Here is a 26,796-nt window from a genome sequence, read left to right as displayed (position 1 = left end):
ACGAAAATAACCCAGCTCTAGCAAGTCTTCTTGGATATAATAGTCTGTAAGTATATGGTTCGATGATTTCTTCAGTCTAGCGGTGCCATATAGTACAACCTCAATATGCCCACAAAATTCTCAATTATGTAATCATGGTACGCGCTCTTATCTGAAATACATCATGCCTACCACCACCACCACCACTACTACCACTACTACCACTACTGCTACTGGTGGTGTTACAAGCAATGCAACGGAAAATTGCTTATTTCCCCGAAACCCTCCCGTCTCGAACTCGGCTTCGGGGAAATAAGCGAATCGACGCACTTTTACATACAACAGCGTTATTGGACTATATAAGCAGAAAGCTGTTTGGACCCCCGGTGGATGTGGATGGCTAAATGCATCAGAAACCTAGGTTCCCAACGATCGCCAACTCAATGAACTCTACCTCTACTCAATCGTTGAAGCTTTCGCTCAGAGAGACCACCACTGCTGGCAACGACTTTAGCGAAGACTCACATGACTCCGTGCATGACAAAATGAGTACTGCCAGGGACATAATCGCCGAGAACTCCGAAGTTGATAAAGAAACACATCCTGCTGATGCGGGTTTCGCTGCTGGTGAAGATGAGGTGATAGATCCAAAGACGTTAGAATGGGATGGTCCTGCCGATATGGACAACCCACACAATTGGCCCACTTGGAAAAAATGGGCCGTTACAATGACCGCTGCGTTTCTGTGTCTTGTCGTGTCAATGGGTTCATCGCTGTACGTCTCCGGTGTCCCAGAACTGGTTGCAAAATACCATGTCAACCAGACACTCGCGCTAGCAGGGTTGACTTTCTACTTGCTAGGGTTGTCCACGGTCATCGGTGCTCCGCTGAGCGAGGTGTTTGGTAGAAAACCAATCTACGTCGTCTCTTTACCAGTCTCGTGTCTCTTCATTATGGGTGTGGGGCTGAGTGGAGGCCACATGAGAGTGATTTTACCGTTGAGGTTTTTCGCAGGTGCGTTTGCGTCACCAGCTCTGTCGATTGCGTCTGGTACAATCATGGATATCTTTGACCTCGATGAGGTCTCTGTAGCAATGACGTTTTTCTGTTTGGCTCCCTTCATGGGTCCAGTGCTATCCCCCATCATGGCCGGATTTGCAGCAGAGTACAGAAGTTGGAGGTACACTCAATGGATTCAACTGTTTGCCTCAGGGATGGTGTTCCCCTTCATCTTACTGATGCCAGAGACTCACAAAGGTGTTATCCTGAGGAAAAGAGCGGTGAAGAGGAAGATGAACTTGAAAGTTATGACAAAGGAGGATAAAATCGCATTCTTAAAGCTGACTATGACCATTACAGTGTTCCGCCCCTTGAAAATGCTCGTCGTGGAACCAACAGTTCTCGTTTTCTCCGTTTACATCGCGTTCATCTTCGCCGTTTTATTCGCATTCTTTGAAGCGTACCCTGTTATCTACCGTGGTGTCTACAGAATGGATTACGGTATCTCAGGGTTACCATTCCTGGGTATTGGTCTTGGTCTGTGGATGGGGTCCCTCTTTTACATCATCATAGATCGGAAATTTTTTTTCCCAAAGGCCCCAGAGGGAACTCCAAACTTGGAAAACCCTACCTCACTGCGTGTCGCTCCCTTCAGGGGCCACAGAGACCCTGTCACCAACGAACTGTTGCCCCTCAAACCGGAAAGATTTTTGTTAGTTTGCAAAGTCGGGTCTGTATCTTTGCCGATTGCTCTATTCTGGCAAGCGTGGACCGCGAGACCTGATGTTCACTGGATGGCACCAATCGCCGCTGGTGTCCCCTTCGGTTTCGGATTGATTCTCATCTTCTTCAGCGTCATCATGTACTTCTCCACATGTTACCCACCACTGATTGTCGCATCAACACTAGCAGCCAACAACTTGCTAAGATACGTCACAAGTAGTGTTTTCCCACTGTTCACAATTCAGATGTATGAAAGGATGAAGATCAAGTGGGCAAGCACTCTCTTCGCATTGATTTGCGTGGTAATGCTCCCCATCCCTTGGATCTTTGAAAGGTGGGGGAAGTCCATGAGACAAAAATCGCAGTTCGGGTACGCGGCTATGATGGCAGCACAGAGAGAGATGGAAAGAGAGGCTCACGCAGGGGAGGACGGGAAGAACACCAAGGACGAGGACGAGGATGAGGACAACGGCGAGGACGATGAGGACTTGAACCTTACCAAAATCGATACTCTGCGTACTGTGGAGCAGGCCATGTCTCACGACAGGGACCCAGACGCCGGTAGCTCGTACAGAATCCACCACCAGACATCGCGAACACCGCGCCACTCATTCCACTCTACTTTATCACACCAGTCTGAAAACAAGAAACACACGAACCATCAGGAAACGGACTATAATGCGCTCTTTCCCAACACCAGTAACAGTGTATCAGCTTCAAGTGATACTGTTTCACATGCATCTAAGATGGTTTAGTACTTCAAAAATGTGCAACATTCTTTCTACTTATCCTTGTTTCAATTACCTCATGGATGCCCAGAGGACATCTCTTATAGATTTATACATTTCACATTATTAATTCATTCTCAGTTACATTCGCTATTTATTCTTCTGTTTACGCCAATTTCATTCGGCCTATGTTCTTTTCGCTATTACTTTACACTTTTATACGTAGACATGTCTATACCTTACACTTTAAAGATGTTATCACCTTTGTTAATCTGGATCTTCTTATCTTGACCCCCACTGATGATTCCGAAATCCTTCGCCCAGGTGGTAGCAAATACTTTATCATTGATACCCTTCTTCACATTCTCATCTTCTCTCGTGATCGTATACATCGCATCTTGAGACCTGATATCCCACACTTTGACGGTCCCGTCATGGGACCCAGAGCAGATAATGTACTCATTCTCTGGGCACGTATCAAGGGAGACGACAAAATTTTTATGGCCAACGAGTTGCTGTTGCGTTATCTTAGAGGAGGAGTCCACACGCGGGTCGTGCAAAGTAATGTGTCTAGCACTGGAACCACACGCCAACAAATTTAACGTTGGCAATTGGACCATAGAGAGTAAAGAATATGATGTAGTTTTGGTGTCCACGCAACGAGACATCACCAGGTCCCACGTCTTGATGCTGTGATCCTGTGACACAGAGTAGCCCACAGTGTTATCGTTCAAATCGAATGCAACGGCCTCGACGGGCGCAGAATGCGACTCTAGGAGGGCCAAGGGGGCACGTCTTCTGATCGTCCCATCTTTCAATGTCAGTCTTCTCCTCTTCTTCGCTGCAGTTGATATTTTATTGTCCTTGTTGTTTATTTCCTCCATTGGATCAACCACGGTCATCTCTTTGTAGATAGTTGACCAAAACCCAATGCTATTATCGTAGGATGCGGACAAAATCCTGGCATTGTCAGAGACATCGACAGATACGATGGGAGCCTTGTGACCTTCCAAGATCGCCAAAGTCTTACCGTCTTCCACTTTAGCGTCCTCATCGGTCTCATCAATTTCTGGCTGTTTCAAATCCTCGTTCTGCGTCTTCCACAATCTCACAGTACGATCATTACCCGCTGTGACGAGCCTCGTGTTAGACACAACTTTGACGGCCCTGATTGCTCCCGAGTGGCCGCCGTACTGCTTTTTGATCTTCCCGGACATATCCCAAGTTCTCACAACCCCATCGTACGACCCACTCACAATGTAGTTCGATCCCTTGTCAACATCCAGCGAGCTGACCCAATCTTCGTTGTTGAAAGAGGCCAAGTACGAGGGCGGTAAAATGGCCCTCGTGTACTCAACGTCTAGCGATGATTCGCTGGACAACCCATGCTTCACCAAGTACTCGTCTAGCGACGTACGCAGCAGCTGGCCCCCAATGAGGAAGTCAAACGGAATCGGCTTCTCAGACCCCAAAAGATGGTTAACAATCTCAGAGAGACCGTACCTTTTCAAACTGATGGGCGCAAAGATGGGCGCGTCCTGTACGTGGAGGGACTCATCCTTTTCACGAGTGAAAAAACGTACTTTCACCTGCGATTTATCCTCCGATGACATCCTTTTGTGGCTCAGTGTGTCTGGCGCGAGCAAACAAGGTATATATCAACGATGTGATGCGATGCGATGAGATGAGTTTCCAATTCATGTAAAATTTTCCACTTTTTTTTTTCACTTCGAGAAATTTTTCACTTTGAGATTTCGAGGCGATGAGCAGCGATGGGCAGCGGATGGTGAGGAATGGGGCAGTTGCCGGTCCCTGGGGACTCCAATCTGCTCACTCGTCTCGCCGGGGAGTGCAATTGGGGACCGCTACCTTTATAAATCTTGATTTTCTACACATCTTCTTGACCTGTACCAGAACACTGAGGGATGTGCCATTCGTTGTGAGGGTTCCACGTATGGGGTCTCTTCATTCTGTCGCCTAAAATCACTTGGTAATGCTCGGATCTACGGTACCGAATCCTATGTAGACATTTACTTGTAACATTGACGAAAGCCGGAAACGGCATTCTGTGACTCACTTGCTATATATATGAATGAAAAATGTATCCAGGTTCTGTCGACCCCCATCTACACTCCCACCCAGTGATAGAAACCTAGCGACAGCTGTGAAATACCCTATTGCATCATGGCATCATCCGTCCCAGGTGATAGACCGCTTCCGGAATCCAGGTATGATTTGTCCACCTACTGGGGCAGAATAAAGCACTGCGCAGAGATTTCGGACCCATCGATGCTTCTCACGACGCAGGCTGACCTGGTTAAAGCCCGCGAGATAGTCAAGTCGTACAGGGACGGGACTCTGAAGCAGCCTACTCCTCAATTCTGGCACGCTAAGAAGGAGCTGGACTCGACGGTGCACCCAGATACGGGCGAAACGGTTCTTTTGCCCTTCAGAATGTCCTGTTGCGTTATCTCCAACACGGTGGTCACTGTCGGTATGCTGACACCAGGATTGGGTACCGCCGGTACACTTTTCTGGCAGTGGGCAAACCAATCGCTGAACGTTGCTATCAACTCTGCGAACGCTAACAAATCGCATAAGTTGAGCACTCAGCAGTTGCTGGTGAACTACGGTGCTGCAGTCGGGGCATCCTGTGGTGTGGCACTTGGCCTAAACAGTCTGGTCCCCAAGTTGAAACATCTTTCCGCAAATTCAAGGTTAATCTTGGGGAGACTTGTCCCCTTTGCAGCTGTTGTCACCGCTGGTGTCATCAATGTGTTCCTAATGAGAGGCAACGAGATAAGAAAGGGTATCACCGTGTTTGACAAGGACGGCGAGCCCGTGGGGAACTCGAAGAAGGCGGCATTCCTAGCGGTGGGCGAAACTGCTTTGAGCAGGGTGATAAATGCGACTCCGATCATGGTCATCCCACCATTGCTGCTAGTCAAATTGCAGAGGGGTGCTTTAGGCAGAAAATCTAAGGGGATCCAGACTTTGGCCAATTTGGGGCTAATCACTGCAACGTCCTTCATGGTGTTGCCATTTGCTCTCGCGGTGTTCCCGCAGAGACAGGCCATCCATGTCTCGAAACTGGAGGAAGAACTGCACAGCAGGAAGAACTCGAAGGGCCAAAAGATCGACCTAGTATACTTCAACAGAGGTATCTAAAGAAGGGGGAAAAGTACACTAAATATACAAAACCCTCCCCGCAACGTAAACTACATAGTTCGAATACGAAATGATAGATACTGCACCGATAAACCACTACTTGGACTCCCATTAACTGTCGCATTTAGTGACGCATTCTCTTGTGTTACCCGGAAACGCTCTTGTTTTTATCAGTTTTGTCACCTTTTTGCTGCCTGACTTTAAACCGTTGATGGTTGATACTCTTAAGAGGTCTGATAGATTGTGCCATTGCTGCTGTAAGGGATAATAGAAGGTATCAAGCTCGCTAGGAGGAATGAATATTGCTACACGCGATGGGCGAGAGACCCCCGCGAAGGATGAGGCTATTTTCCGCTCTGCAGAGATGTCGCTGCTGCAATTTTATATTCCGCAGGAGATTGCGAGGGATGCAGTGTACACGCTGGGGAACCTTGGGTGTGTCCAGTTCCGTGACTTGAATGCCAAGACGAACGCGTTTCAAAGATTGTACGTGAACGAAATCAGGAAGTTGGATAACCTGCAGAGACAGTACAGGTATTTCTCAACGCTTTTGCAAAAACACGGCGTACAACTCTTGGAGAGTGAGGATTCTGCAGAGGGGAGTAGATTTGAGCCACCGAACTCGACGAAGATCGATGACTACATGACAGATGGGAACATCTTGGAAAGCAGACTGGTTAAGATGGAAGACGCACTGGATTTGATCCAGCGGCAGAAAGCTGATTTGGAAATGTACAGGTACGTTCTACAAAGCGGTGACCAGTCTTTTCTAAGGGACAGTAATGACAATCCCTCTCAAAGAAGAGATAGTATTGATTTTGAGGCTGCAACGTCTGGGCAACATCCTGTCAGTTACGTCACAGGTGTGATCTCTAGGGAGAAGATCGGTACTTTAGAGCAAATTTTGTGGAGGGTGCTGAGAGGGAACTTACTATTTGACCACGTCGAGATCGAGCCTTTGATTTATGACACAAAGACCAAGGAGTTTGAGGCTAAGAACGTCTTCATTGTGTTCTCTCATGGTGACTTGATTTTGAACAGAATTCAAAAGATCGCAGAATCTTTGGACGCCAAATTATACGACGTTGATAAATCCGGGGTTGTTCGTTCCGAGAAACTGAACACGGTTAACTCCAACTTACAAGATTTGTACCAGGTCCTTAACACCACGACAACCACACTCGAGAGTGAGTTGTACGCTATCTCCCGCGAATTGAATCTGTGGTTCCAAACGGTGTGCAAGGAAAAGGCCATTTTTGAGAGTTTGAACATGTTCAACTTTGATGTTAACCGTAAAACGTTGATTGCGGAAGGTTGGGTACCACAAGATGAGATCATCTCTTTGCAGAACTCGTTGAACGAAATGACTACCTTGTTGGGGATTGACGTCCCCTCTATTATCCAAGTGTTGGAGACCAACAAAACCCCCCCAACTTATCATAGAACCAACAAGTTTACCGAGGGGTTCCAAAATATTGTCGATTGTTATGGTATTGCACAATACCGTGAGATCAATGCAGGTCTCCCTACTATTGTGACATTCCCCTTCATGTTTGCCATTATGTTTGGTGATCTGGGCCACGGGTGTTTGATGGCACTGGCTGCTCTAGTTCTTGTCCTGAATGAGAAGAAGATTGGGAAAATGAAGAGAGGCGAAATCTTTGACATGGCGTACAGCGGTCGGTACATCGTCTTGCTGATGGGTGTGTTCTCTATGTACACTGGGTTTCTTTACAACGATATTTTCTCCAAGACAATGACTTTGATGCCATCAGGCTGGAAATGGCCCGACCGTTGGGAAGTAGGCCAGCAGATTGAGGCTAAACAAGTCGGCGTCTACCCTATAGGGTTAGATTCAGGCTGGCACGGAGCGGAAAACGCATTATTGTTTTCTAACTCTTACAAGATGAAACTCTCCATTTTGATGGGGTTTATCCACATGACTTACTCCTACTTTTTCTCCCTAGTGAATCACTTGTATTTCCATTCGATGATTGACATTATCGGTAACTTCATCCCCGGGCTGATTTTTATGCAGGGGATATTCGGGTACCTATCCGTTTGTATCGTTTACAAGTGGTCCGTCGACTGGATCAAAGACGAAAGACCAGCGCCTGCTCTTCTAAACATGTTAATCAACATGTTCTTGTCCCCAGGTAACATCGATGCTGAGCTGTATCCACACCAGGCAAAGGTGCAAGTGATATTGCTCGTTTTAGCTTTGATTTGTGTCCCATGGCTATTATTGGTAAAGCCATTACACTTTAAGATGACTCAAAACCGCAAGGGACAAATACAACTACCCACAGAAGATCCTGAACAGCAACAGCTTGCACCACTGAGTGATGCTGAAAATGAGGACGACGAAGCGGAAGGGGCCGGCCATGGCCACGGGAGTCCAGATTTTGGTGATGTGATGATTCACCAAGTGATCCACACAATCGAGTTCTGCTTGAACTGTGTCTCGCACACGGCCTCGTACTTGCGTCTTTGGGCGCTTTCCCTGGCTCACAACCAGCTGTCATCTGTTTTGTGGACGATGACAATCCAGATCTCCTTTGGAGTCCCCGGTCTCCTTGGTGTCTGCATGACTGTTGGTTTGTTTGCCATGTGGTTTGTGCTTACGTGCTGTATTCTGGTTGTTATGGAAGGAACCTCTGCCATGCTGCACTCGTTGCGTTTGCATTGGGTTGAGTCCATGTCTAAATTTTTCGTCGGGGAAGGTATTGAGTACCTACCCTTCAAGTTTCAGTACGAGGAACTGGCAGTGGCCTCATCTACTTAATTGTCAAGTCTTGTAGACTGCGGAGTGTATGTGTACAAATACATATATGTATATCAAACGATCCTTTTTACATTCCGAGGTTTGTTGCCTCACTTCAAAAATATATTACATTTACAATCGAGTCCCGCGGTAAGCATCACTTCTCTTCTCTGTTGTCCCTCCTGCAGGGAACCGTACGAATCGATTGCAATACAGTTGACAAATGCTGAATGAATGATGTCCCATGATTTGACGAGTGTTGGTGACCTGTAGTCGGAGATATCCCAGCATTTGACCGATTTGTCGTCACTGCATGAATATAACCGCTGTCCCATGGCGTCCACTTGTAAGTCCTTGACCCATGAGGAGTGGCCTCGTATATCGGCCACCAGAGTGAAGTAGTTCTTATCTGGGTCGAGGTGCGGTGTTGGCGCTGCATGTGGCAGCAATACGGGCACGGGGAGTTCCCACAGTTTGATGACATCGTCCCTCCCAGCAGAGACGCAATGTGTCACGGGCATCGTGGTGTCACAAAGTGGTGGTAAGAATTTGACTGTCTCTATAGGGAACTCGTGTCCCAAACCCATCGATATTGCGTTCCCGGAGGGCCAGTGCGTCAGTCGGAGAGACGTATCCTGTGAGCCAGTCAGCAGGTACTCCCCCCTGACGTCCAAGCATCGGATCCAGTCCCTATGCAAATGGGGCAGTGTTTTCACACAGATGCCCGTGTCTGTATCCCAGATCCGTACCGTTGCGTCTCTGGAACAAGTGAATGCGTAGAGTGTCGTGGAGTTCTCGGTCTTCTGTTTCAGCACTACTTGCGACACAATATGCTCGTGGCCTAGCAATGTCTGCTGCAAGTTCAAGGTGGATTCCTTTTGGTCCCATGTCCATATTCGAGCTGTGAGGTCCTTAGAGGAGGTCGCTAGGGTCACTGTGCCCTCCCAGGGCACCAAATCCAGTGATGTGAGTCCCTTTAGATGCGCCGAAGACAGCTGTGCATGCGGGAGTGTGTTGTTCCCCTTTGCTGTCAAGAAGTCGTACACGAGAACCCTCCCGTACTCGTCGCCCATGAAACACAGCGGCAGAAGCGGGTGTAACTTGATGCAAGTGTCAGGGTGCCGCGTGCTTATTGTGGACCAGGGTACTGCTCTGGGAACCCAGTCGGGGGCCGATACTGGCCCATGCGGATCCTCTTCGCCCTGGGCAGCTTGCAATGCCTCCAATTGACTGTTCAGTTGGCCCACCTGCTCCTCCAGGGCCATGATCTTCCTTTGCAACTGCACAATTGAATTCCACTTTCTCGGCAGAAGCAGGCTCTGTGAGCCTCCAGCGCTCTGCGATGGACCAGTTGCTGGAGGTGCATGCACCTCCAGCAGCTGGCGCAGCGCAGATACAGTTTCAGCGAGACTGTTCCTCCCCGCAGAACCATCCGCCTGCTGCTCCTCGGCGACCCAAGCTACGTAATCTACTACTGCAGCATTGAGGTCTGCCTGCTGTGTCTGTGTCAACGGCACTCTCCACATGGTGATCGAGTCCTGCAAGTACAAAAGATACAGAGAGCGAGAGAGAGAGAGTGCGCAGAGACCGCACAAAAAGAGAAAAGAAGCGGTGTATCAGTGGAGAGACCAGCTGTGAACTATACTCACCGCAGAGTCCCCAATTGCACGGACCCGCACCCTCCCAACAACAGCAATTGCTGTGACACTACTGCCAGTTCCCGGTCGAATTTGCGTCGCACAAAATTCGAGCACTTTTTGGGCTGAAACGGAAGTGAAAAAACCGCTCGGAAGTGGGAAGGAAGGGAGAGAGAGCACGCCGTTTCTCTGTTCCCCCGTGTGTGTGTGTGCCAGTTAAGAGGGCAGTTCTAGAGGTACACGACCCTGTCTGCTGGAAGGGTACTGGGATCTGAACAAAGCTCTGACTCTTTCACAGTTCTGCTCCTCCCCCCCCGGTTTGTGCTTTTATTTTATTTTATTTTGCGCTTCGGTTCCTCGTGGGTTGGTTGCACTTTGGTATCTGGCGCGTTGTTCAGTGTCCTTTGCTTCCTCATCTCTGTTTACTTCGTTGACCACTTTGTGTAGCAAGTAAGAGCATCTGTGGTCTCTTTTTATCTGGACGAACAAGGCCAGCAGTTGCACTTCAACAAGCAGAAATGCCACTTTTGTCCAAGAATCTGTTCCACCATAATGCACAGAGTGCGGGCGGCGAATCGGACCCGACCGGGTCCGGGCAGCACACCCCGCCGCTGCTGAAACGCAGCTCCAAATCGTTTTTGAGCTTCATGAGCAGGAAACCAAGTATAGACTCCATCAAGAGCGACAAATCGGTGGAGTCCTCGTACGTCATGAACCCGGCAACACACCCGGCGGGGTCCCACAACGTCTCGAGTATAGATAGCGGGCACTCCTCGCCAAGAGATCACCATCACCAACAACATGCTCACCACCAACTGCACCCGGGGCACCAACTGCCGCATGGGGGGCATGGTCACCCGCAGCAACAGCAGCAAAATCATCCAGGGAACGAACTGCACTCGAATATATCTCCAAAACCGTCGCATTCCATGTCCGAATTGAAACGGTTCTTCAGGTCTTCTAAGAAGTCCGTCGCGAATTTGCACCTGTTGACCACGACGAATACCTCCGCTACTAACGCCTCCTCCACCCAACAACAACAACAACAACAACACCACCCCCATCAACATCATGGAGACCACCCTCCTACGGACCACCACCCTTATTCCACCACCACTTTGAATCTAAACGCACACTATATGAACCCTAACGACCATAAATCGCACACCCAATCAGCGATCCCGCCAAGCACAGACTCAGTGCTGTCTTTATCGAACACGATAAATATCTACCATGACGATACGATATTGGCCCAGAAGTACGGGAGACTCGGGAAGATGCTGGGTTCCGGTGCAGGCGGGTCTGTGAAGGTGCTGGTGCGCCCCACGGACGGGGCCACTTTTGCAGTCAAGGAGTTCCGCCCGAGGAAATCAAGCGAGTCCATCAAGCAGTACGCCAAAAAATGTACCGCTGAGTTCTGCATTGGCTCCTCGTTGCACCACCCAAACGTCGTGCAAACAATAGACATTTTCTCGGACTTCAACCAGAACAAGTACTTCCAAGTCATGGAGTACTTACCGGTAGATTTTTTCGCAGTCGTGATGACAGGGCTCATGTCCCGTGGGGAGATCAACTGCTGTTTCAAACAGATTGCCCAGGGGGTTAGGTACTTGCACTCCATGGGGCTCGCACACCGCGACTTGAAACTGGATAACTGTTGCATGAACGGGAACGGGATCTTGAAATTGATCGATTTCGGGTCCGCTGTCGTGTTCAGGTACCCCTTCGAGAACACGATCACTATGGCCCACGGAATCGTCGGTTCGGACCCGTATTTGGCCCCGGAGGTCATCACCTCGACCAAATCGTACGACCCAGAGTGTGTCGATATCTGGTCGATGGGGATCATTTTCTGCTGCATGATGCTGAAACGGTTCCCCTGGAAGGCACCGAAACTCACGGACGACAACTTCAAGCTGTACTCCATGCCAGACGATTTCCCACACGACTACTCTCAGTCTGCTAAACACCACGAACACTTGCTGAAGGAGCGCCGCGAGAAGAGAGAAGGTGTTCCTGCAGATGTAGGGCACAGACCACCAACGGCAGTGACACAACAAGGTGTGAATAAGATCCCAACGCCACCTAAGGATGCCGTGGAACCAAAAGAGGACGGTGACTTTGTAAAGAATGAAGAAGATCAAGAAGAACAAGAACAAGAAGAAAATGACAATGATGATAATGACTCCACTAAGTCCACCGATAAGGACAAAACGAAAGCTCCAGCAAAGGAAACGAAAACTACCGTGACACCGGCAACTACACAATCGGTTATTGACCAACAACCCCGGGGAAATGTCATACCGAAAGTGCAAGCTCCCCCCGCACACCAGGGGGACAACCAAGACGAAAAGTCTATTGTCTCGACCAAGACGCAGGTGACGAAAACATCGTCACACCCACAAAGCGGGAAACCTCACCACCACAAGAAGGTCATCCACGGGCCATACAGACTGCTGAGGTTGCTTCCTCACGCATCAAGACCCATTTTGTCCAAGATTCTGGATCTGGATCCACAGAAGAGGGCAACGATGATCGATATCTTTGATGACGAGTGGTTTGACGATATCTCATATTGTACTATCGACATGAAGAACAACACCGTGCGGGCACCGGGACACCACCACACTATTGTGAAGGACGACAAGACGTACAAAGTATGATCCGTTCTGGTTCGCCGTCACTGTCGTCGACTTTGCCCATATGTGTAAATTTCTAAGACTATAAAGGATGTCTTTAACTTCGGAAGCCATAGTGTATATGATAAGTGACGCACTGGTTCACCCTCTTATATATTGTACATGAGTGCTGAAGACGTATGGTCTTCATCCAAAAGGAAACTCTTCTGTTATATCTCAGTTTGCGTCGGCATGCCATTTGTAATTGATCATGTGTCACAGGTTTACTTCCTGCACCCCGTCGCAACAAATGGCACCAACTACAAAGTGTTACTAATACTCACATCGACTACACTTACAACCACATCTGTGTTTGCACCTATATATACATACACTTGCCTCCCTTTTTCTTTCTCTATTTACACGTTAATTACTTTCTGTTAGCAGAGGCAAGTGATCCAATTGGATCAGTGTTGGTGTTGTCCCCGGGTAGTTCAGCAGCGCGACATTGTTAACCCCCCATTTAGTCGTGAACGTTTTGCCTTCTGAACCAGAAATGTTGGACACGGGGGTGAGGACCCCATCAAACCTGAAAGACAAGTAACTAACTAATCGCCATAATAATACCTGCCTTGTCTTGGGATCGTTTACCATCTCATTGAGATCCTCATGTGTCTCGTAGAGCTGTCTTTCAAGGATGCAATTCACAAGTTCGTTGTACGTCAGTGCTAGCTTCTTCTCGGAGGTAATTTCTTTGAGAAGGAGAGAGTCATCGATGATTAGGTACTGCAACGTTTTACAGATTTCTTGTTCCAGTTTATCCGCGACTTGAAACTTCGCCCATAGATTGAACTTCCAGCGCGGGGTCTTATTTGCAAATAAAGAGTTCAGTAACTCCAATTTCTGATGTCGATTGAGAGTGTAAGCAGTCTTATACTGCGGGTGCTTTGCAAGATCCATGTCTTTCCTGGCGAACTTCTTGGAGATCTTGCGAAAACCCTTGATTCCGAGACATCTGTGGATCGCAATTTGAGGCCAGATATACATCAGCACAGCGGTCAGCTCCTCAAAGACAATCAAGCACAAGATGAATACCGGGATCTTGCGGAATTCCTTGACTCTAACCGCGTTTTCCACAAAGGACTTCCTGCTTGGAAGTGGCTCACTTTTCGCATCGCCAAGTTCTAGTTGTTGAAGCAGCTTGGGGAGAGATATCCTTGGTGCAGAACGATGCAGTTTGAAGGTATAGACCACGGAATCACGGTACAACCGAATCAATTTCTTACCAACACGAATCCAAAGAGTGGGAGTTCTTCTCCAAGAGGGCACGTTCGACAAATCTTCATGGGACTTGAAATCCGTCGTTCTAGGGAGTGTCTGTTCCGAATTGATACGGTCGCCATCAATTGGCTTGTGATCATCTGGTATCAGCTTTATATGGCTCGACAGAACCATCTTTGAAAGCTGTTCAAACCTCGAGTTGTTCTGAGAGCTTGCCAAAAAGGCGTCCCTCGACAGTAGAGATAAGGGTCGCGGTCCAGTGGCATACCTGCGAATGTGACACCGTTTCACAGCAACACATAGAAACATCACTCGGGGTTGTACAGATGAGTCGCCCTCCGTCTGCGTGGAGAGTCCTTTGAGAGAAGTGCGATTTTTTGTCGCTTCTCGATGACTTGTGCAACTTCAATGGAGTGTGTTTGGTAACTTCTATATTGTAGCTACAAGATATTTAGCAACATGTTTATATAGCTACATAGGATATCACAGAGTGGTTGAGATCGGTTTCTTCTTAGTTTTTGACCGACGCCAACAGCTCAGTAGCTTTAGTGGTGGCTTGCTTTGCCTCTTCCGTTGGCTCAGACCCGTCGTAACTGGCAACGTACTGCTCCAAATTCTCCTTAAACTCGCCGATCTTCTTGTACAGCGTTGGCAGCAGCCTCTCAGTATCCTGTAACACCTCCACCTGTTTCTTCAAGTCATACGAATCCACCTGAGGGTCCTTCTGCATCGCATCCACGTGCGATTTCTGGTCCTTTAGCTCCTGCTGGTAGTAAGAGTGCTCCTTCACCAATCTTTGCAGAGCCTTAACCTTAATTTCCAGTTGAGTGGGCGCCATTCTTTAACGATGCTTCGAAACAATACTACTCTCTCACGGGCGCAGTTGTTTGGCCAGTGGCCACTACAGTTCGTGTAAAGTTCATGATATTTTGATATTGCTATTTAGAGATTTAAAGTCAAGACCAAGACATGGAACCATCCCCCCATTGGCTGTGTGAGACCATGTTTCAGACACCCCTCGTGAGTGTCACAGGGTGGTGAACATGCTGCTTAAGGTGGACCCCTCGGAAAGTGTGATATTGTCGATCTTTTGCTGCAAGACACGGATTGTTTCCGTGGAATCTGTGATTGCAGTGGGCAATTTGTACATTGAAACTGGGGTTGCTCTTGCCAACGAGTCGTTAAATTCGTCTTCTTCAGCAACTTCTTCGATATCGCTCTCTGGATAGTTCATATGTGCAATTGGTGCCTTAACTACGATTTTTCTCAGCTTGACCAATTCTACCGAATGCTCAGTTCTGGGGTTCTTTTCTGGTATCAGGTCCTTGATCTCTAAATCGTTGACAGAACAGGAACTAATGGGGTACAGTGTATTTTTCCCCTCGCCAGTCTCCTCCCTTTCTGAATACACTGATGATGTGGCCGAGAATTTGCTAGCAACATCTGAGAAGTCATCACCAGATGAACTCCACGAGTACCTTTGACTATTAGGACTGTTCCCCGGTGCCAGCAGTTTGTCGTTGGAGGATTGTTTTGCCTCACTATCATTTTCCATTGCCCTCCTGTTTTCCATCTTTGTGACATGGTCTAGTACTCTTTCCAGTTCTGCGTTCAGGACCGAGGACGAGTTCCCCTTGGTTTGTGAGGGTTCCCCATAGTAGGATATGATTTCATCTAGCAGAATTTCACTGTCACATTTCCCAACATTAGTCATGAACTTTGCCTCATTTTCCTCAGTATCCTGAACCGCGGTTACTGTTATCTTCGGTTTATTCGATCCCTGTAGTACTCGAACATTGGACCCACCAAATACCTGAGACGTTGGCTGTGACGATACAGAACGTAATTGCTGCTTCGGTGGCAGCCTTCTCTGTAGCACTCTCTTGCTCTGTATCTTGTTGTGAGGATGGGCCGCTACACCGTTAGATTTTGCTGCGTGCATCGGCCGACTCGGATCTCGTGTCTTTTCATCTATTGTCGAGAGCACCGAATGCCGCTGCTCCTGGCTTCTCCTCTTAAAATCGTGGAGGAATATTTCTGGGACAGACTCCAATCTCTGCTTCAACCGAAGCGTCCCGCCAAATTTCCGCGACAGCCTTTTCCCCTCTTTGTTACCCTTTAGACCCGTGTCCTCATAATTGTCTTGGAAGACAGGTAATCGGTCAATATCTTCTGCGGTGAGGGTCAGCGACGCTGGTCGTACTGCATCCACCAGGGGATCAATCCGCTCTCCTATAAATTTCCTAGGCATTGCTCAGTTACGTTATGTCGATGGCGTCAATGGAAATATTACAGCCGTATCTGAAAACCTTCGAAGAATTGCAGGGCTTTCCTCCCGTACCCGATCTATGCCGATATATATATATAAATGTGTGTAAATGTACATAATAATTTGCATGTTTACCTATCGCCTTCTCCAGAGCAATGGGGCGCGTTTCAAGTGGGGGAAGAGCCACCCCAGCCGTGTCATTGCTGGTTTATTACCGTCCAGAAAGCGCTGGGTTCTCAAAATTTTGACCAGCCAAAAAAATAAAAAATATCCAGAATTGGCCGATTTTGTGACACAAAAGAGAGCGGGCGCCAGGTGAGTAAATCAGCGCACGTAGTCGGCGCCCTGCTTCTCCTCCCATTCTTTGAGTGCGGATTCCCACTCGTCGTCCTCCTCATCGACGTTTACCTCTTTTTCCTGCAGTTCCTTTTCCTTGAGCAGCTGCTGCCTGCGCTCCGGCTCCTGTTTGTCGTACGTTTCTTTGTTTTCGATCCACCGTTCTTGAATGTCGTAGTGCTCTCTCAGGGCACCCTCCCTGGTGGCCTCTGCCCACACAGTGTCACCGCCCACCTCTGAGGCCCCAAATATATAGCCGTTCGCTTTATCAACGACACTTTGCAAATTTATCATGCTCTCCTTGTCATCGACCGCGAGCACTTCGAAAGACACAAGGTTAAAATCAGAGACCATCTCGCTGATTGTCGCTGTCAGTTTACTGTAGTTTTTCCCGAGCACGCTTGTCCCCTCTGCCTCGACGTGCGGTAATAAATAATCCAAGTCCTGTACATCTGTGTAGTAGTCCAGCTTGAAGGGCAGCGGGCCATACGACTTGAGCATATCGATCTTCGAAAACACGTTTACTTGAGGCAGATCCATCATCAGCATGGACCGTAGCGCCAGCAAGAGGATCGAGATATACTGTGACGGGGACGTGATGTAGTAGCAGTCTATCAAGTTCACGACGCAGAATCGTAGGTCCAATTCCTTCTCCAGCCGCTTGTATATGTGGAACAGCGCAGAGTGGTGTGTGAACAGCTCGACTTGCCCTGGGCAGTCGAACACCAGGTACGCCCTCTCCTCCATGACGAGGTTTTTGATCTGCAAGATGAACAGGTCGATGGACTGGTCCAGGGACTCCAACGCGTACATGAGCCCACCGTTCGGGCCCAGCGACTGTTCCTGCATGATCTCCTCGAGAGTGATAAAATCACGGATGTCCACAGCACAGGGATAGGGCAGTCTGTCGTTTGCAGGGTCCATATTTACAATCTGTGAGTGCCTCCCGATCGCATTGAAAAACTGCGAGCAACCGTGGCAGTACGTCGACTTCCCTGAACCTGGAGGTCCAATGACAATCTGGGCAAACGGCATTTTAATCCAATGGCGAACTGGCGGTGGGTAAGGACCTATATACAAGCACTACACCTTTGTACCGATGAGTTCTTCTTCACTGTACACAGCCGTCCAAAAAATTTTCAGTCACTTTATTATGAGCATCGCCTCTTTATCACTACTGATCAGACGATTAACGTTCATGATGTTTACATACAGTTGTATCTATGGATGTGCGTTTAGGCCAAGGCGTTCACCTTTCGAAGAGACCGTCGTCCTCGAACTCGTCCTCCTCGTCGTAAGCCATGACTTCGTTCCCGTCCGAGTCGCCCTGGGATGAGTCGCCACTGCTGTAGATAGCGTCGCTGCTCAGGTGCGCACTCTCCGTGTCCGAGCCCACGAATGTGCTCTCGTAATCCTCTGTGTCCTCCCCGCCGTATACAACCAGAGTCTCCCCCTTGTACATGCTCTTTTCCTCGACGATGAAACCGCCCTCGACGTAGCAGTTGGTCAGTTTGGACTTCTTGCCCACGCGGGCATACGGTCCCAGGATCACGTTATCCAGGATACACTCGTCCTCGACGACGGCGCCCTCAGAGAGGACAGATCCTGAGATACGGCACTTGTTCCCGACTTGTACTGCGTTGCGCAGCGCGGACAGTTTGATCGAGGTCTTCTCCCCCAGGCGACAGCTTGGGTCCACGAGCGCGTCCGCGCCGATCGCAGAAGATGAAGTCATCAGGTTTCTTGTCATCGACTTGATCTTGAGGATGAATCTGTTCGCGTCCATGTATGTGGACAAGTTGTTCGCACGGACGAAAGTGGTCAGGTCTGGTTGCGAGAGGACGAACACACCGACGGTTTCCCTTGCCGGTGTCACATGTTTCCAGGATCTCCGCGCCAAGTCCCTGAACAGTTTCTCCAAGGAGGATTTCATCGAGATTGGGTCTGGGACCATGGTGTTTTTGTTATGCTTGAAGTACGAAGGGTAGATCGCAGTGCTGTTGTTACTCCCCGGTTCATTCCTATTGTTGTTGTCCTCGCCCTCGTCATCGTCCTCCGTGTGAACACTCTCCGCCTCGCTGTGGTGTGCGTTGTTACTCTCCCTTCTTTGCTTCCCCTGCTTCATCAGCAGAGTACACAATTCCACGGAGCAGAAGTAGATCGACGCGTTGAGTAATCTCTTCGAGACCGTAGTGTTTGGGTATTTCCACAAAAGATGCGAGCGAACTTGCAAGTATTTGGTCCTATGGACGTTGTTACTCGTGTACACATCAAGAAGCACGGGCTGTTTGTTCGAGTCCTCGTTGGTGCTGTACAAGGTATAATCTGTCGGTGGTACTTGCTTCTTATCGAATGGAGGCGGGTCTGTTGCGTTCTTGTAGTATACGGCCATGGCGAGGTTCTCGTCGTCCCTGTTCTGGAACTGGTTGACCATAATCTGTGGCGGCACATCCGTGATAAAATCACAGGGCAAGAGCACGAAGTCGGAAACAATCCGCGGCAACAGATCGTGCTGTAGACACTCCCCAAGGGACGCATACTCCGATGGAATGAAATTGATCTGTTTCCACTCCTGCGAGTAGTGGCTGTGGATGTTCAACGATAGCCCCTGCTTGATCATCCCAAACTGTTGTTGCCGCAGCTTCAAAAACTCGGCCAGCCGCTGCTGAATTGTCTCAATGAGCTCCCCAGCGGGGGCCACCACATTGATCTCGCTAAAATCACCCTGGTCACACCAGTCAATCACATACTCAAGCATTGGCCTGTTCGCAATAGGAAGCAGAGCCTTGGGCAACCGCACCTGCTGCGAATCTACACCGTCCCCAGCACTGGACCCGGCCGCGGCAGCATCCCCGCCGCGCAGCACACTAAACGGCTCCAGCCTCTCACCTTCACCGCAGAATATAAATGCCTGCAATTGCATTCCCAACAGACCCTCGCAGCGCACGCAACACTTGGTCCACGTTGCACTCCAGTCGGACGTCAAGTCATCGAAGTCTCGACGATTTAGAAGTATAAAATTTAATTCAATTTGAATATAAGCAGAGTTTGCCACCTTTGAAGGTCTGAGGGTGGGACGGTGAGAACGACCGGAAACGCTCGAGAACTGGTGCTATAACGGACGATGAGCGAGGAACAGGACCCACTACTGAATGCGTTGGGCGGGGACGATCAGGGAGAGCCCGCTGCGGGCCGTGAGAGCGAGCAGCGGGGGCAGGATGCTGCGAGTGCTGGTGGAGCGGCGGCCGACCTTGAGGCTGCCGCTGCCGCTGCGCCGCCGCCAGACCCTGTGCAGGAGGCGAGGAACAAAGCGCTGAGCCAATTGAAGAAGAAGCTGATGGAGCACAGGAGGTACGACGACCAGTTGAAGAGCCGTCGCCAGAATATCCGCGATCTGGAGAAGGACTACAACAAGACGGAGACGGATATCAAGGCGCTGCAGAGCATTGGGCAGCTGATAGGGGAGGTCATGAAGGAGCTGTCCACGGAGAAGTACATCGTGAAGGCGAGTTCCGGCCCCAGGTACATTGTCGGGGTGAGGAACTCCGTCGACAGGACGAAGTTGAAGAAAGGTGTCAGAGTGACGCTGGATATCACGACTTTGACGATCATGCGGATTCTTCCAAGGGAGACGGACCCGCTCGTGTACAACATGACCTCGTTTGAACAGGGGGAGATAACCTTTGACGGGATCGGTGGGTTGACTGAGCAAATCCGCGAGTTGAGAGAGGTCATTGAGCTGCCGTTGAAGAACCCGGAGATTTTCCAAAGAATTGGGATCAAACCGCCCAAGGGTGTGCTTTTGTACGGTCCCCCCGGTACAGGTAAAACGCTTCTTGCGAAGGCCGTTGCCGCGACCATTGGGGCCAATTTCATTTTCTCGCCAGCGTCTGGAATCGTTGACAAGTACATCGGTGAATCCGCTAGAATCATCAGAGAGATGTTTGCGTACGCTAAGGAGCACGAACCTTGTATCATCTTCATGGACGAGATCGACGCCATCGGTGGGAGAAGATTTAGCGAGGGTACCTCTGCGGATCGTGAAATCCAAAGAACTCTGATGGAGTTGCTATCGCAGATGGATGGGTTCGACAACTTGGGCCAAACAAAGATCATCATGGCTACGAACAGACCGGACACTCTTGACCCTGCACTGCTGAGACCTGGGAGACTGGACAGGAAGATCGAGATCAACTTGCCCAACGAGGCCGGCAGGTTGGAGATCTTCAAGATTCACACGGCCAACGTCAAGAAACACGGTGAGTTCGACTTTGACGCCGCGGTTAAGATGAGCGACGGGTTCAACGGTGCCGATATCAGGAACTGTGTTACTGAAGCTGGGTTCTTCGCCATCAGAGACGACAGAGACCATATAATCCCAGAGGACATGATGAAGGCTGTCCGGAAGGTCTCCGAGACGAAGAAACTGGAAGGTACAATCGAGTACCAGAAGTTATGATCTATGCGCACAGACCCAGGTACATACTGTTACATAGCCTACTGTATAATCTTCTCAGCTGCCTCTCTCTCATGACTTGTTGAAGTGATTGTGGAACTCCTCGTCGAGATGCTCCTTTAGAGCTTTAAACTTGTTCCTGAAGTCTCTGCGACAGTACGAGCACTTCAGTGGTGTGTTCTTGATGGTCAATTCCGCCTGTGTCTTGTCTGGGGGTGACTCTAAGGGTAGCTGATCCCAGGGGACAAAGAACGCCGTGTTGAAGGAGTTGTAGTGCTTCTTGTGCTTCAACGACGGCGAATGGAAGTCCCTTGAGATGACGTGGACGTGCATGTTCGACATGGAGGGCACGCTGTGCACCCCTACAAGCACGAACTCGGTGATGAACTTCTGTAAGTCGTACGAGCTGAGACTCTCTGGGAACTGGTCCACGAACTGCGCAAAGGTGTAGTTCTTTGCCCATTGGATCGCGAGTTGTATAGTGTCCTGGACCTCCCGTGTCAGAGCCACCGCAGGGTGTCTAAACGTGATCTCTGCAGGGCGCGGGATCACCAGTAAGTGAACCGTGGCCTTGGGGAACATGTCCCTCAGGACAACAGCGTCGCTGTCGAAGTACAGCACGGGCAGGTCATCATCACCGTCGCCGTGGGCAACGTACCGTTCCGGGTGCTCGCGGTACCGGTTCAAAGCGTCCATCCAAGCCATATATTCCTCTATATAGCGTACGTAGCGTGTTGTGTTTGCTATGCTGCTGGTGCTGGTCCCTGAGCATCAGTTGTCGGTGCAAATAGCTATAAACTCCTCCTCGTTGATCTCCCCGTCGCCGTCCATGTCGAACTCGTCGATCATTGCGCGCAGGTCGTGGTCCGACAGGTTCTCTCCCAGCTCCTGCGCGACCTTCCGCAGGTTCTTCAGCGAGATCTTCCCCGTACCGTCCTCGTCGAACAGTCTGAAAGCCCTCTTGATCTCGTCCATCGGGTCCCGCTCGACGATCATCCCACCAGCGACCACGAAGAAGTCCTCGTACGAGATGAGACGGTCATCTCGCGCAGAGTACTTCTCTATCAGCTTCAGTACCGCCTGTGTATCCATCGTGAACCCGAGCGCCCGCAGCGCCACCTTCAACTCGTGGTAATCCAGGAACCCATCGTTGTTCATGTCGAACAGGTTGAACGCCTCGTAAATCTCCTGCTTCTGCTCCGCGAGAAGCGTGTCATTCCCGGACACACCGCTCCCAACACGTGTCTCCTGCGGTCTGCTGTGGCTCATCGGTGCGGTTCAATTGAGTCCCCCCACCTCTTGAAGATCCACACAGGTTACCGCTTAAACAGCACTGAAACTTTTCTGGTTAAACAGAAACTGTTCCAAGTGACGACCACCAACGAGAACTGAAGGTGACAACGAGTCGGTATGTCTTCGAGCACCAATGCTGCCCGTGTGGTCGGCAGAAGTGTCGAAGATCGTGGTGGTGTAGCGGTGGTGGGCGGACTGCTGCCGCCGCCGCCTCCGCGACAGGAGATGGACTTTTTAGAGGCCGATGATCCCCTCCAGGGAGTGACTAACGAGACTTTCTTGCACCGGATCGGGGGTGAGATTCAAAGCAAAGTGATTGTACCAGTGCGGGACCACATTGTGGCTCCTTTGAACAAGTTACAGAAGTCACTGGACTTGCATCTGGAATTTTACCTCAGCAAGTTCGGTAATCCGATGCTTCTCAGGCGGCTGCTGTACGTTCTGACGATATCAGTCATCACATGGACTATCTGGAGGAGTGGGTTTATTATGAGCTACAGCAACGGTGTTGTGTTCATGGAGAGGTCCCAGCTGATCGAATACGCCGCGCAACAGACCGATCTGAACAAACTGGAGACGGATTTGCATTACTTGGCATCTGTGGGACACAGGTCCGGTACCAGGGGGGACTCATACGTTTCCAAATTTATTACTGACTCAATGAGGAACACTGGACTTGACTCCGTACGACAGGAACTGTTCAAGGGATACTGTAATTACCCAACTAACAACTCGCAACTCGCTTTGTACAGAGACGATCAACTAATACTAGAGTTCGACCTGGATGAGTTGAATTTTAACCCATTGACAAGAGACGGGAATTTGAGCATCATCAATATTGTATACGGGTCCAAAGGTACAGAGCACGACTTTGAAAGATTGACCAAGGCGTTCCTCTTGGAGGACGACTTTGTCGTAGTACTACACGAATCGGATATCCCAGAGATCCCCATATCACAGCAGTTGTTTATGGCGGAACAGTTTAATGCAAAGGGGATCATTTTCATACCGGCGGACTCGGAATCGGGGCAAGACTACATCAAACAGTCATCGTTGGGGATCACTCAGTTTGGGACAGGGGACGCGCTTTCCCCCAGTTGGGCAAGCAGCAACGTTCACACAATATCTGTAGATCGATCGATGCTACTACCAAAGATACCCGTACTGCCATTATCTGCACATCAGGGCGCCCTATTGCTCTCAGAGATAAAAGAGTCAGGGGTCCATTTTGATAACGGACTGTACAGTGGCATCACTGATGATTTGAAAGTTCATATGAAAGTGGAGACTGTCTTGAAATCCAGACAGCAGATTACAAACGTTGTTGGGAAGATGGAGGGTTCCGAACAGAACGAGAAGGCAATTATTATTGCTGCGGCAAGAAACTCACTGTACCCTGGAGCATTGTACCCAAACTTTGGAACTGCCCTGTTGCTCAATGTAGTAGAACTGTTGCAAATGATGAGATATAGGTTCAACTGGCAGCCGTTACGGTCCATCTACTTCATCTCGTACGGCGGTACAGAGTTTAACCATATCGGCGCCACGGAACAAATGGAGTTGGAATCCCTATCAATAACGGAAAACGTATACAGCTTCATCGACATTAGCCAATTGGGTCTCGGTAAAGAGATTGAAGTTCAATGTTCACCACTATTACACAGCGTTTTCGCGGAGCAAGAAACAACTTTGAACGTAAATACCACTATGGTGAACCAATACGGGGACTGGACACCGTTCATGGCGAATGGTGTGCCCGTATCCGTGCTTGCATCTCCAGGTACAAGGCGACGGAAATTCCCCATCGACACCGTTTGGGACACTTTTGACCGCGTGCAGGATCAATTACAAGATGCGGCGGTGCAAAAAGATCTATCAGATTTGATCTCTTACGTTCTCGGAACGACGCTACAGCTTGTGGACAATCCCGTGATCCCTTTTGACTTGCGGAGATTAGCCGAGATCCTGAGCAGTGCGACCATTGCATTTGACCAAAAGTACAAAAACGAGCATCATTTCAAAGTGGCTGGGATAGTGAGAAGCTTACTCCAGTGGAAAAAATTGGCGCAGCACTTCTTCAAGTTTGTCGAAGCTTGGAAAGACGATGTTAGTGGCGGTGTGGAACCCTTCTCTGTGACATCACGCCGGCTCGATTGGAACGTAAAACTGAGCGATATAGGGAGGAAACTCTCCTACAACGATGGGCTCCCGTTCCGAAAGTTTTACAAGAACGTTTTGTTCGGTCCACCGCTGTGTATCAGTGACGAGTTGTCACCGGCTGAATATCCCTGGGTGTTCCCCGGGATCAGAGACGCAATTTGGAACGAGCATTGGGCGTTGGTGCAAAAACAGATCGACGTAGTCACCAAGATTTTGAACGAGGCTGAACACTCCATCACGAAGGACTCCCGGAACATCCGACATTAGTGTGTGCTGTGGCCAAGGGTGGAGGGTACTTGGTTGTGTCCCACATCCTTATTCTTGACGAGTATGATTTGTCAGGGAAGCCAAACTTCATAAAGCTTTGAATATTCGCTCATACAACCATTAATACATAATATACTCATACAATTACACATATTTATCAAAACCATTATACGGTAACAACGTTGGTGAGAGGGGCGGTTGAACTACAAGACGAACTGGTCAAGAGGATATATATGTTCTTTCTTGACATGGGGATCTTGGAGTTAGTCTTTCAAACTGTCTATAACACGAAGGCATTCTGGGGCAAGTTTGGGATACTTTGTTGGAAAGTGGTCGATGCAAGTTGGTAATCCCATCCGCTTTGATCTGCCAACATGTAAGTGTATTCCGCGTTCAGTTTCGTTTCCAGATGCAATTTATTCAACAGTTCCAATTGCACTGGATTCAGTTTGCTTTGAACATCACTGGGTAACTGCAATGTTGGTGCCAATTGTGGCACGCCAGCAGGACCCAGTGGTGGTCCCGGTATTGGGGTTGCTCCCTGCTGTGGTCCCGCGCCTATAGGTTGTGTTACAGTAGGTATTGCTGCTGGCATGGGGACAGTCGCTGCTGCTGCTCCCGCCTGTACCGGGGGTTGGGCCAGTGATTGCGGTCCTGTGGGAAGAGCTACGTCCGGTTTCCAAGATGGGTTAACGTATGCTCTAATGCTTAGTAGGTCTGATGCGATGACCATGGAGTTGTTTACCGGGATTATGACCCATGTTCTGTCGAAGCTTTTCTTGGACAGTCGTTTATTGGTTGTGTTGTTCCCGTACTTCTTGTTCCTGCCGACGTAACTTTTCTTGTTCACCTGTTTGTTGATTGTGTCAGCGAGTGGTTTATCTGTCTCCTGGAATTCCCCATGTAGAGTAACTGTGAACCCGCTGACCTGCGGGAAGGCAAGTACCTCCATCGAGTAGTCAGTTGGGGACTCCAGCAGTGAGTGTTTGGTCTTAGGTATCGATTGGAACGCTGCGCCAATGGCCTCAAACCCGATGGACAGTCTCTCCTGGAGCAATTTGGGCGTGGATACCTTTGTGCAATTGCGCGAGACGGGCAGGTAATACCCAAACGATGGGTTTTGGTCTGCTCCGTCTACCGTGGATGGTGGGATCGACGTGTCCACTGAGACGCTGAACTGCGACTGTGGCGAGTACATCCCGAGCAATTGCTCTCGGTTGTTATCCCAAAGGTTGAGGAAGTATGATAAGAAATCTGTTGAGAGCTGAGTCAGGTCTGTGCTTTCGCAGAAGAAAGGTTGTTTTGCCGCTGGGAACGAGTAAACAGACTTCAATTTCGTCTCGTCTCTTACGATAACGTTATCTAGGACTACCAGTTTCGGGAACAACATGAGCATCTCACTCTTGTAGTTTGGGTCCTTCGCCAACGGGTTATTCACCATGAGCAATTCCTTTAAGTTTGTGAACTTGTTTCTCCAAGAGGATAGCAGTTGGAACCTGCTCAACGAGTTGTTTGCAAGACACAAGTTCTGAAGCAGGGGGAACACCTGCCACAGGTCTGCAATCTGTGCTGTGTCCCTGAGGTTATTGTCTGCAAGGTTGACGCTGAGCACGATGAATTGTGCTTCCCTGGAGGCCACTTTAAGCAGTGCTGGCAGCAACTTCGACTGCCTTGCGACGTTCGAGAACATTCCTGACTGAGCTACCTCCTGGTCGTTCACGACACCGCCCAAATCCAACATTCTGTTCTCGCTGTTGTACCTACGCACCAACACTGACCTGAGAAACTGCACCGTGTTGCTAGTCCCCGCGTTACCAGAACCGGTATCGACAATCTCTATCTTGAGGTTATCCCCGGCAAATCTGACACCGTTCCACTTCCTCAGCGCATCAGCCTGCTCCCTCGAACCAACATACCCTACCGCAAGGGCACCTTCCACTTGAGCGTCCTGTATGGCCACTCTAGCGTTCCTACTGAGGAAGTTCAGCAAGTCCTGCAGCGACGCATTCGTCCAGTTCTGCACCCTCACGCGCACCCTTCCCTGCTGCTGTTGCGCCAACGCAGCAGCCTGCACATTGTTAGCATTGTGAAACCCACGCTGAAGCATTGCTCGACACA

The 26,796-nt window shown here is 49.5% G+C and overlaps 16 protein-coding genes across 16 annotated transcripts; 6 read left to right on the top strand and 10 right to left on the bottom strand.

Moving 5' to 3' along the window:
* Window positions 1-422: 422 nt before the first annotated feature.
* On the top strand, window positions 423-2,456 carry TPO4 (Tpo4p; the record flags this gene model as incomplete). The annotated part of the gene is made up of 1 exon (XM_022609161.1): window positions 423-2,456. One exon carries the CDS (start codon window positions 423-425, stop codon window positions 2,454-2,456), a length of 2,034 nt encoding a protein of 677 aa, XP_022465585.1.
* Window positions 2,457-2,668: 212 nt separating this feature from the next.
* YTM1 (Ytm1p) lies at window positions 2,669-4,042 on the bottom strand (the record flags this gene model as incomplete). Its single annotated transcript, XM_022609160.1, has 1 exon — window positions 2,669-4,042. One exon carries the CDS (start codon window positions 4,040-4,042, stop codon window positions 2,669-2,671), a length of 1,374 nt encoding a protein of 457 aa, XP_022465584.1.
* Window positions 4,043-4,613: 571 nt separating this feature from the next.
* Window positions 4,614-5,597, top strand: FSF1 (Fsf1p; the record flags this gene model as incomplete). Its single annotated transcript, XM_022609159.1, has 1 exon — window positions 4,614-5,597. The coding sequence occupies one exon, from the start codon at window positions 4,614-4,616 to the stop codon at window positions 5,595-5,597; it is 984 nt and encodes a 327-aa protein (XP_022465583.1).
* Window positions 5,598-5,892: 295 nt separating this feature from the next.
* On the top strand, window positions 5,893-8,382 carry VPH1 (H(+)-transporting V0 sector ATPase subunit a; the record flags this gene model as incomplete). Its single annotated transcript, XM_022609158.1, has 1 exon — window positions 5,893-8,382. The coding sequence occupies one exon, from the start codon at window positions 5,893-5,895 to the stop codon at window positions 8,380-8,382; it is 2,490 nt and encodes an 829-aa protein (XP_022465582.1).
* Window positions 8,383-8,471: 89 nt separating this feature from the next.
* PAC1 (Pac1p) lies at window positions 8,472-9,887 on the bottom strand (the record flags this gene model as incomplete). Its single annotated transcript, XM_022609157.1, has 1 exon — window positions 8,472-9,887. One exon carries the CDS (start codon window positions 9,885-9,887, stop codon window positions 8,472-8,474), a length of 1,416 nt encoding a protein of 471 aa, XP_022465581.1.
* Window positions 9,888-10,516: 629 nt separating this feature from the next.
* HRK1 (putative serine/threonine protein kinase HRK1) lies at window positions 10,517-12,661 on the top strand (the record flags this gene model as incomplete). The annotated part of the gene is made up of 1 exon (XM_022609156.1): window positions 10,517-12,661. The coding sequence occupies one exon, from the start codon at window positions 10,517-10,519 to the stop codon at window positions 12,659-12,661; it is 2,145 nt and encodes a 714-aa protein (XP_022465580.1).
* A 381-nt stretch (window positions 12,662-13,042) lies between these two features.
* Window positions 13,043-14,206, bottom strand: PNT1 (Pnt1p; the record flags this gene model as incomplete). Its single annotated transcript, XM_022609155.1, has 1 exon — window positions 13,043-14,206. One exon carries the CDS (start codon window positions 14,204-14,206, stop codon window positions 13,043-13,045), a length of 1,164 nt encoding a protein of 387 aa, XP_022465579.1.
* A 202-nt stretch (window positions 14,207-14,408) lies between these two features.
* Window positions 14,409-14,735, bottom strand: RBL2 (Rbl2p; the record flags this gene model as incomplete). The annotated part of the gene is made up of 1 exon (XM_022609154.1): window positions 14,409-14,735. One exon carries the CDS (start codon window positions 14,733-14,735, stop codon window positions 14,409-14,411), a length of 327 nt encoding a protein of 108 aa, XP_022465578.1.
* Window positions 14,736-14,924: 189 nt separating this feature from the next.
* On the bottom strand, window positions 14,925-16,148 carry DSE3 (Dse3p; the record flags this gene model as incomplete). The annotated part of the gene is made up of 1 exon (XM_022609153.1): window positions 14,925-16,148. One exon carries the CDS (start codon window positions 16,146-16,148, stop codon window positions 14,925-14,927), a length of 1,224 nt encoding a protein of 407 aa, XP_022465577.1.
* Window positions 16,149-16,490: 342 nt separating this feature from the next.
* Window positions 16,491-17,537, bottom strand: GPN2 (GTPase GPN2; the record flags this gene model as incomplete). The annotated part of the gene is made up of 1 exon (XM_022609151.1): window positions 16,491-17,537. The coding sequence occupies one exon, from the start codon at window positions 17,535-17,537 to the stop codon at window positions 16,491-16,493; it is 1,047 nt and encodes a 348-aa protein (XP_022465576.1).
* Window positions 17,538-17,751: 214 nt separating this feature from the next.
* On the bottom strand, window positions 17,752-19,425 carry GCD1 (translation initiation factor eIF2B subunit gamma; the record flags this gene model as incomplete). Its single annotated transcript, XM_022609150.1, has 1 exon — window positions 17,752-19,425. One exon carries the CDS (start codon window positions 19,423-19,425, stop codon window positions 17,752-17,754), a length of 1,674 nt encoding a protein of 557 aa, XP_022465575.1.
* A 201-nt stretch (window positions 19,426-19,626) lies between these two features.
* RPT4 (proteasome regulatory particle base subunit RPT4) lies at window positions 19,627-20,961 on the top strand (the record flags this gene model as incomplete). The annotated part of the gene is made up of 1 exon (XM_022609149.1): window positions 19,627-20,961. One exon carries the CDS (start codon window positions 19,627-19,629, stop codon window positions 20,959-20,961), a length of 1,335 nt encoding a protein of 444 aa, XP_022465574.1.
* A 69-nt stretch (window positions 20,962-21,030) lies between these two features.
* Window positions 21,031-21,663, bottom strand: HNT3 (DNA 5'-adenosine monophosphate hydrolase; the record flags this gene model as incomplete). The annotated part of the gene is made up of 1 exon (XM_022609148.1): window positions 21,031-21,663. The coding sequence occupies one exon, from the start codon at window positions 21,661-21,663 to the stop codon at window positions 21,031-21,033; it is 633 nt and encodes a 210-aa protein (XP_022465573.1).
* A 66-nt stretch (window positions 21,664-21,729) lies between these two features.
* CDC31 (centrin) lies at window positions 21,730-22,227 on the bottom strand (the record flags this gene model as incomplete). The annotated part of the gene is made up of 1 exon (XM_022609147.1): window positions 21,730-22,227. The coding sequence occupies one exon, from the start codon at window positions 22,225-22,227 to the stop codon at window positions 21,730-21,732; it is 498 nt and encodes a 165-aa protein (XP_022465572.1).
* Window positions 22,228-22,368: 141 nt separating this feature from the next.
* TRE2 (putative zinc metalloprotease) lies at window positions 22,369-24,678 on the top strand (the record flags this gene model as incomplete). The annotated part of the gene is made up of 1 exon (XM_022609146.1): window positions 22,369-24,678. The coding sequence occupies one exon, from the start codon at window positions 22,369-22,371 to the stop codon at window positions 24,676-24,678; it is 2,310 nt and encodes a 769-aa protein (XP_022465571.1).
* Window positions 24,679-24,958: 280 nt separating this feature from the next.
* On the bottom strand, window positions 24,959-26,785 carry KNAG0G02680 (uncharacterized protein; the record flags this gene model as incomplete). The annotated part of the gene is made up of 1 exon (XM_022609145.1): window positions 24,959-26,785. The coding sequence occupies one exon, from the start codon at window positions 26,783-26,785 to the stop codon at window positions 24,959-24,961; it is 1,827 nt and encodes a 608-aa protein (XP_022465570.1).
* Window positions 26,786-26,796: the final 11 nt, after the last annotated feature.

The sequence above is a fragment of the Huiozyma naganishii genome, chromosome 7, assembly GCF_000348985.1.
Source record: "Huiozyma naganishii CBS 8797 chromosome 7, complete genome".
Taxonomy (NCBI): Eukaryota; Fungi; Ascomycota; class Saccharomycetes; order Saccharomycetales; family Saccharomycetaceae; genus Huiozyma; species Huiozyma naganishii.
This window is presented reverse-complemented; position numbering and strand designations above follow the sequence as displayed.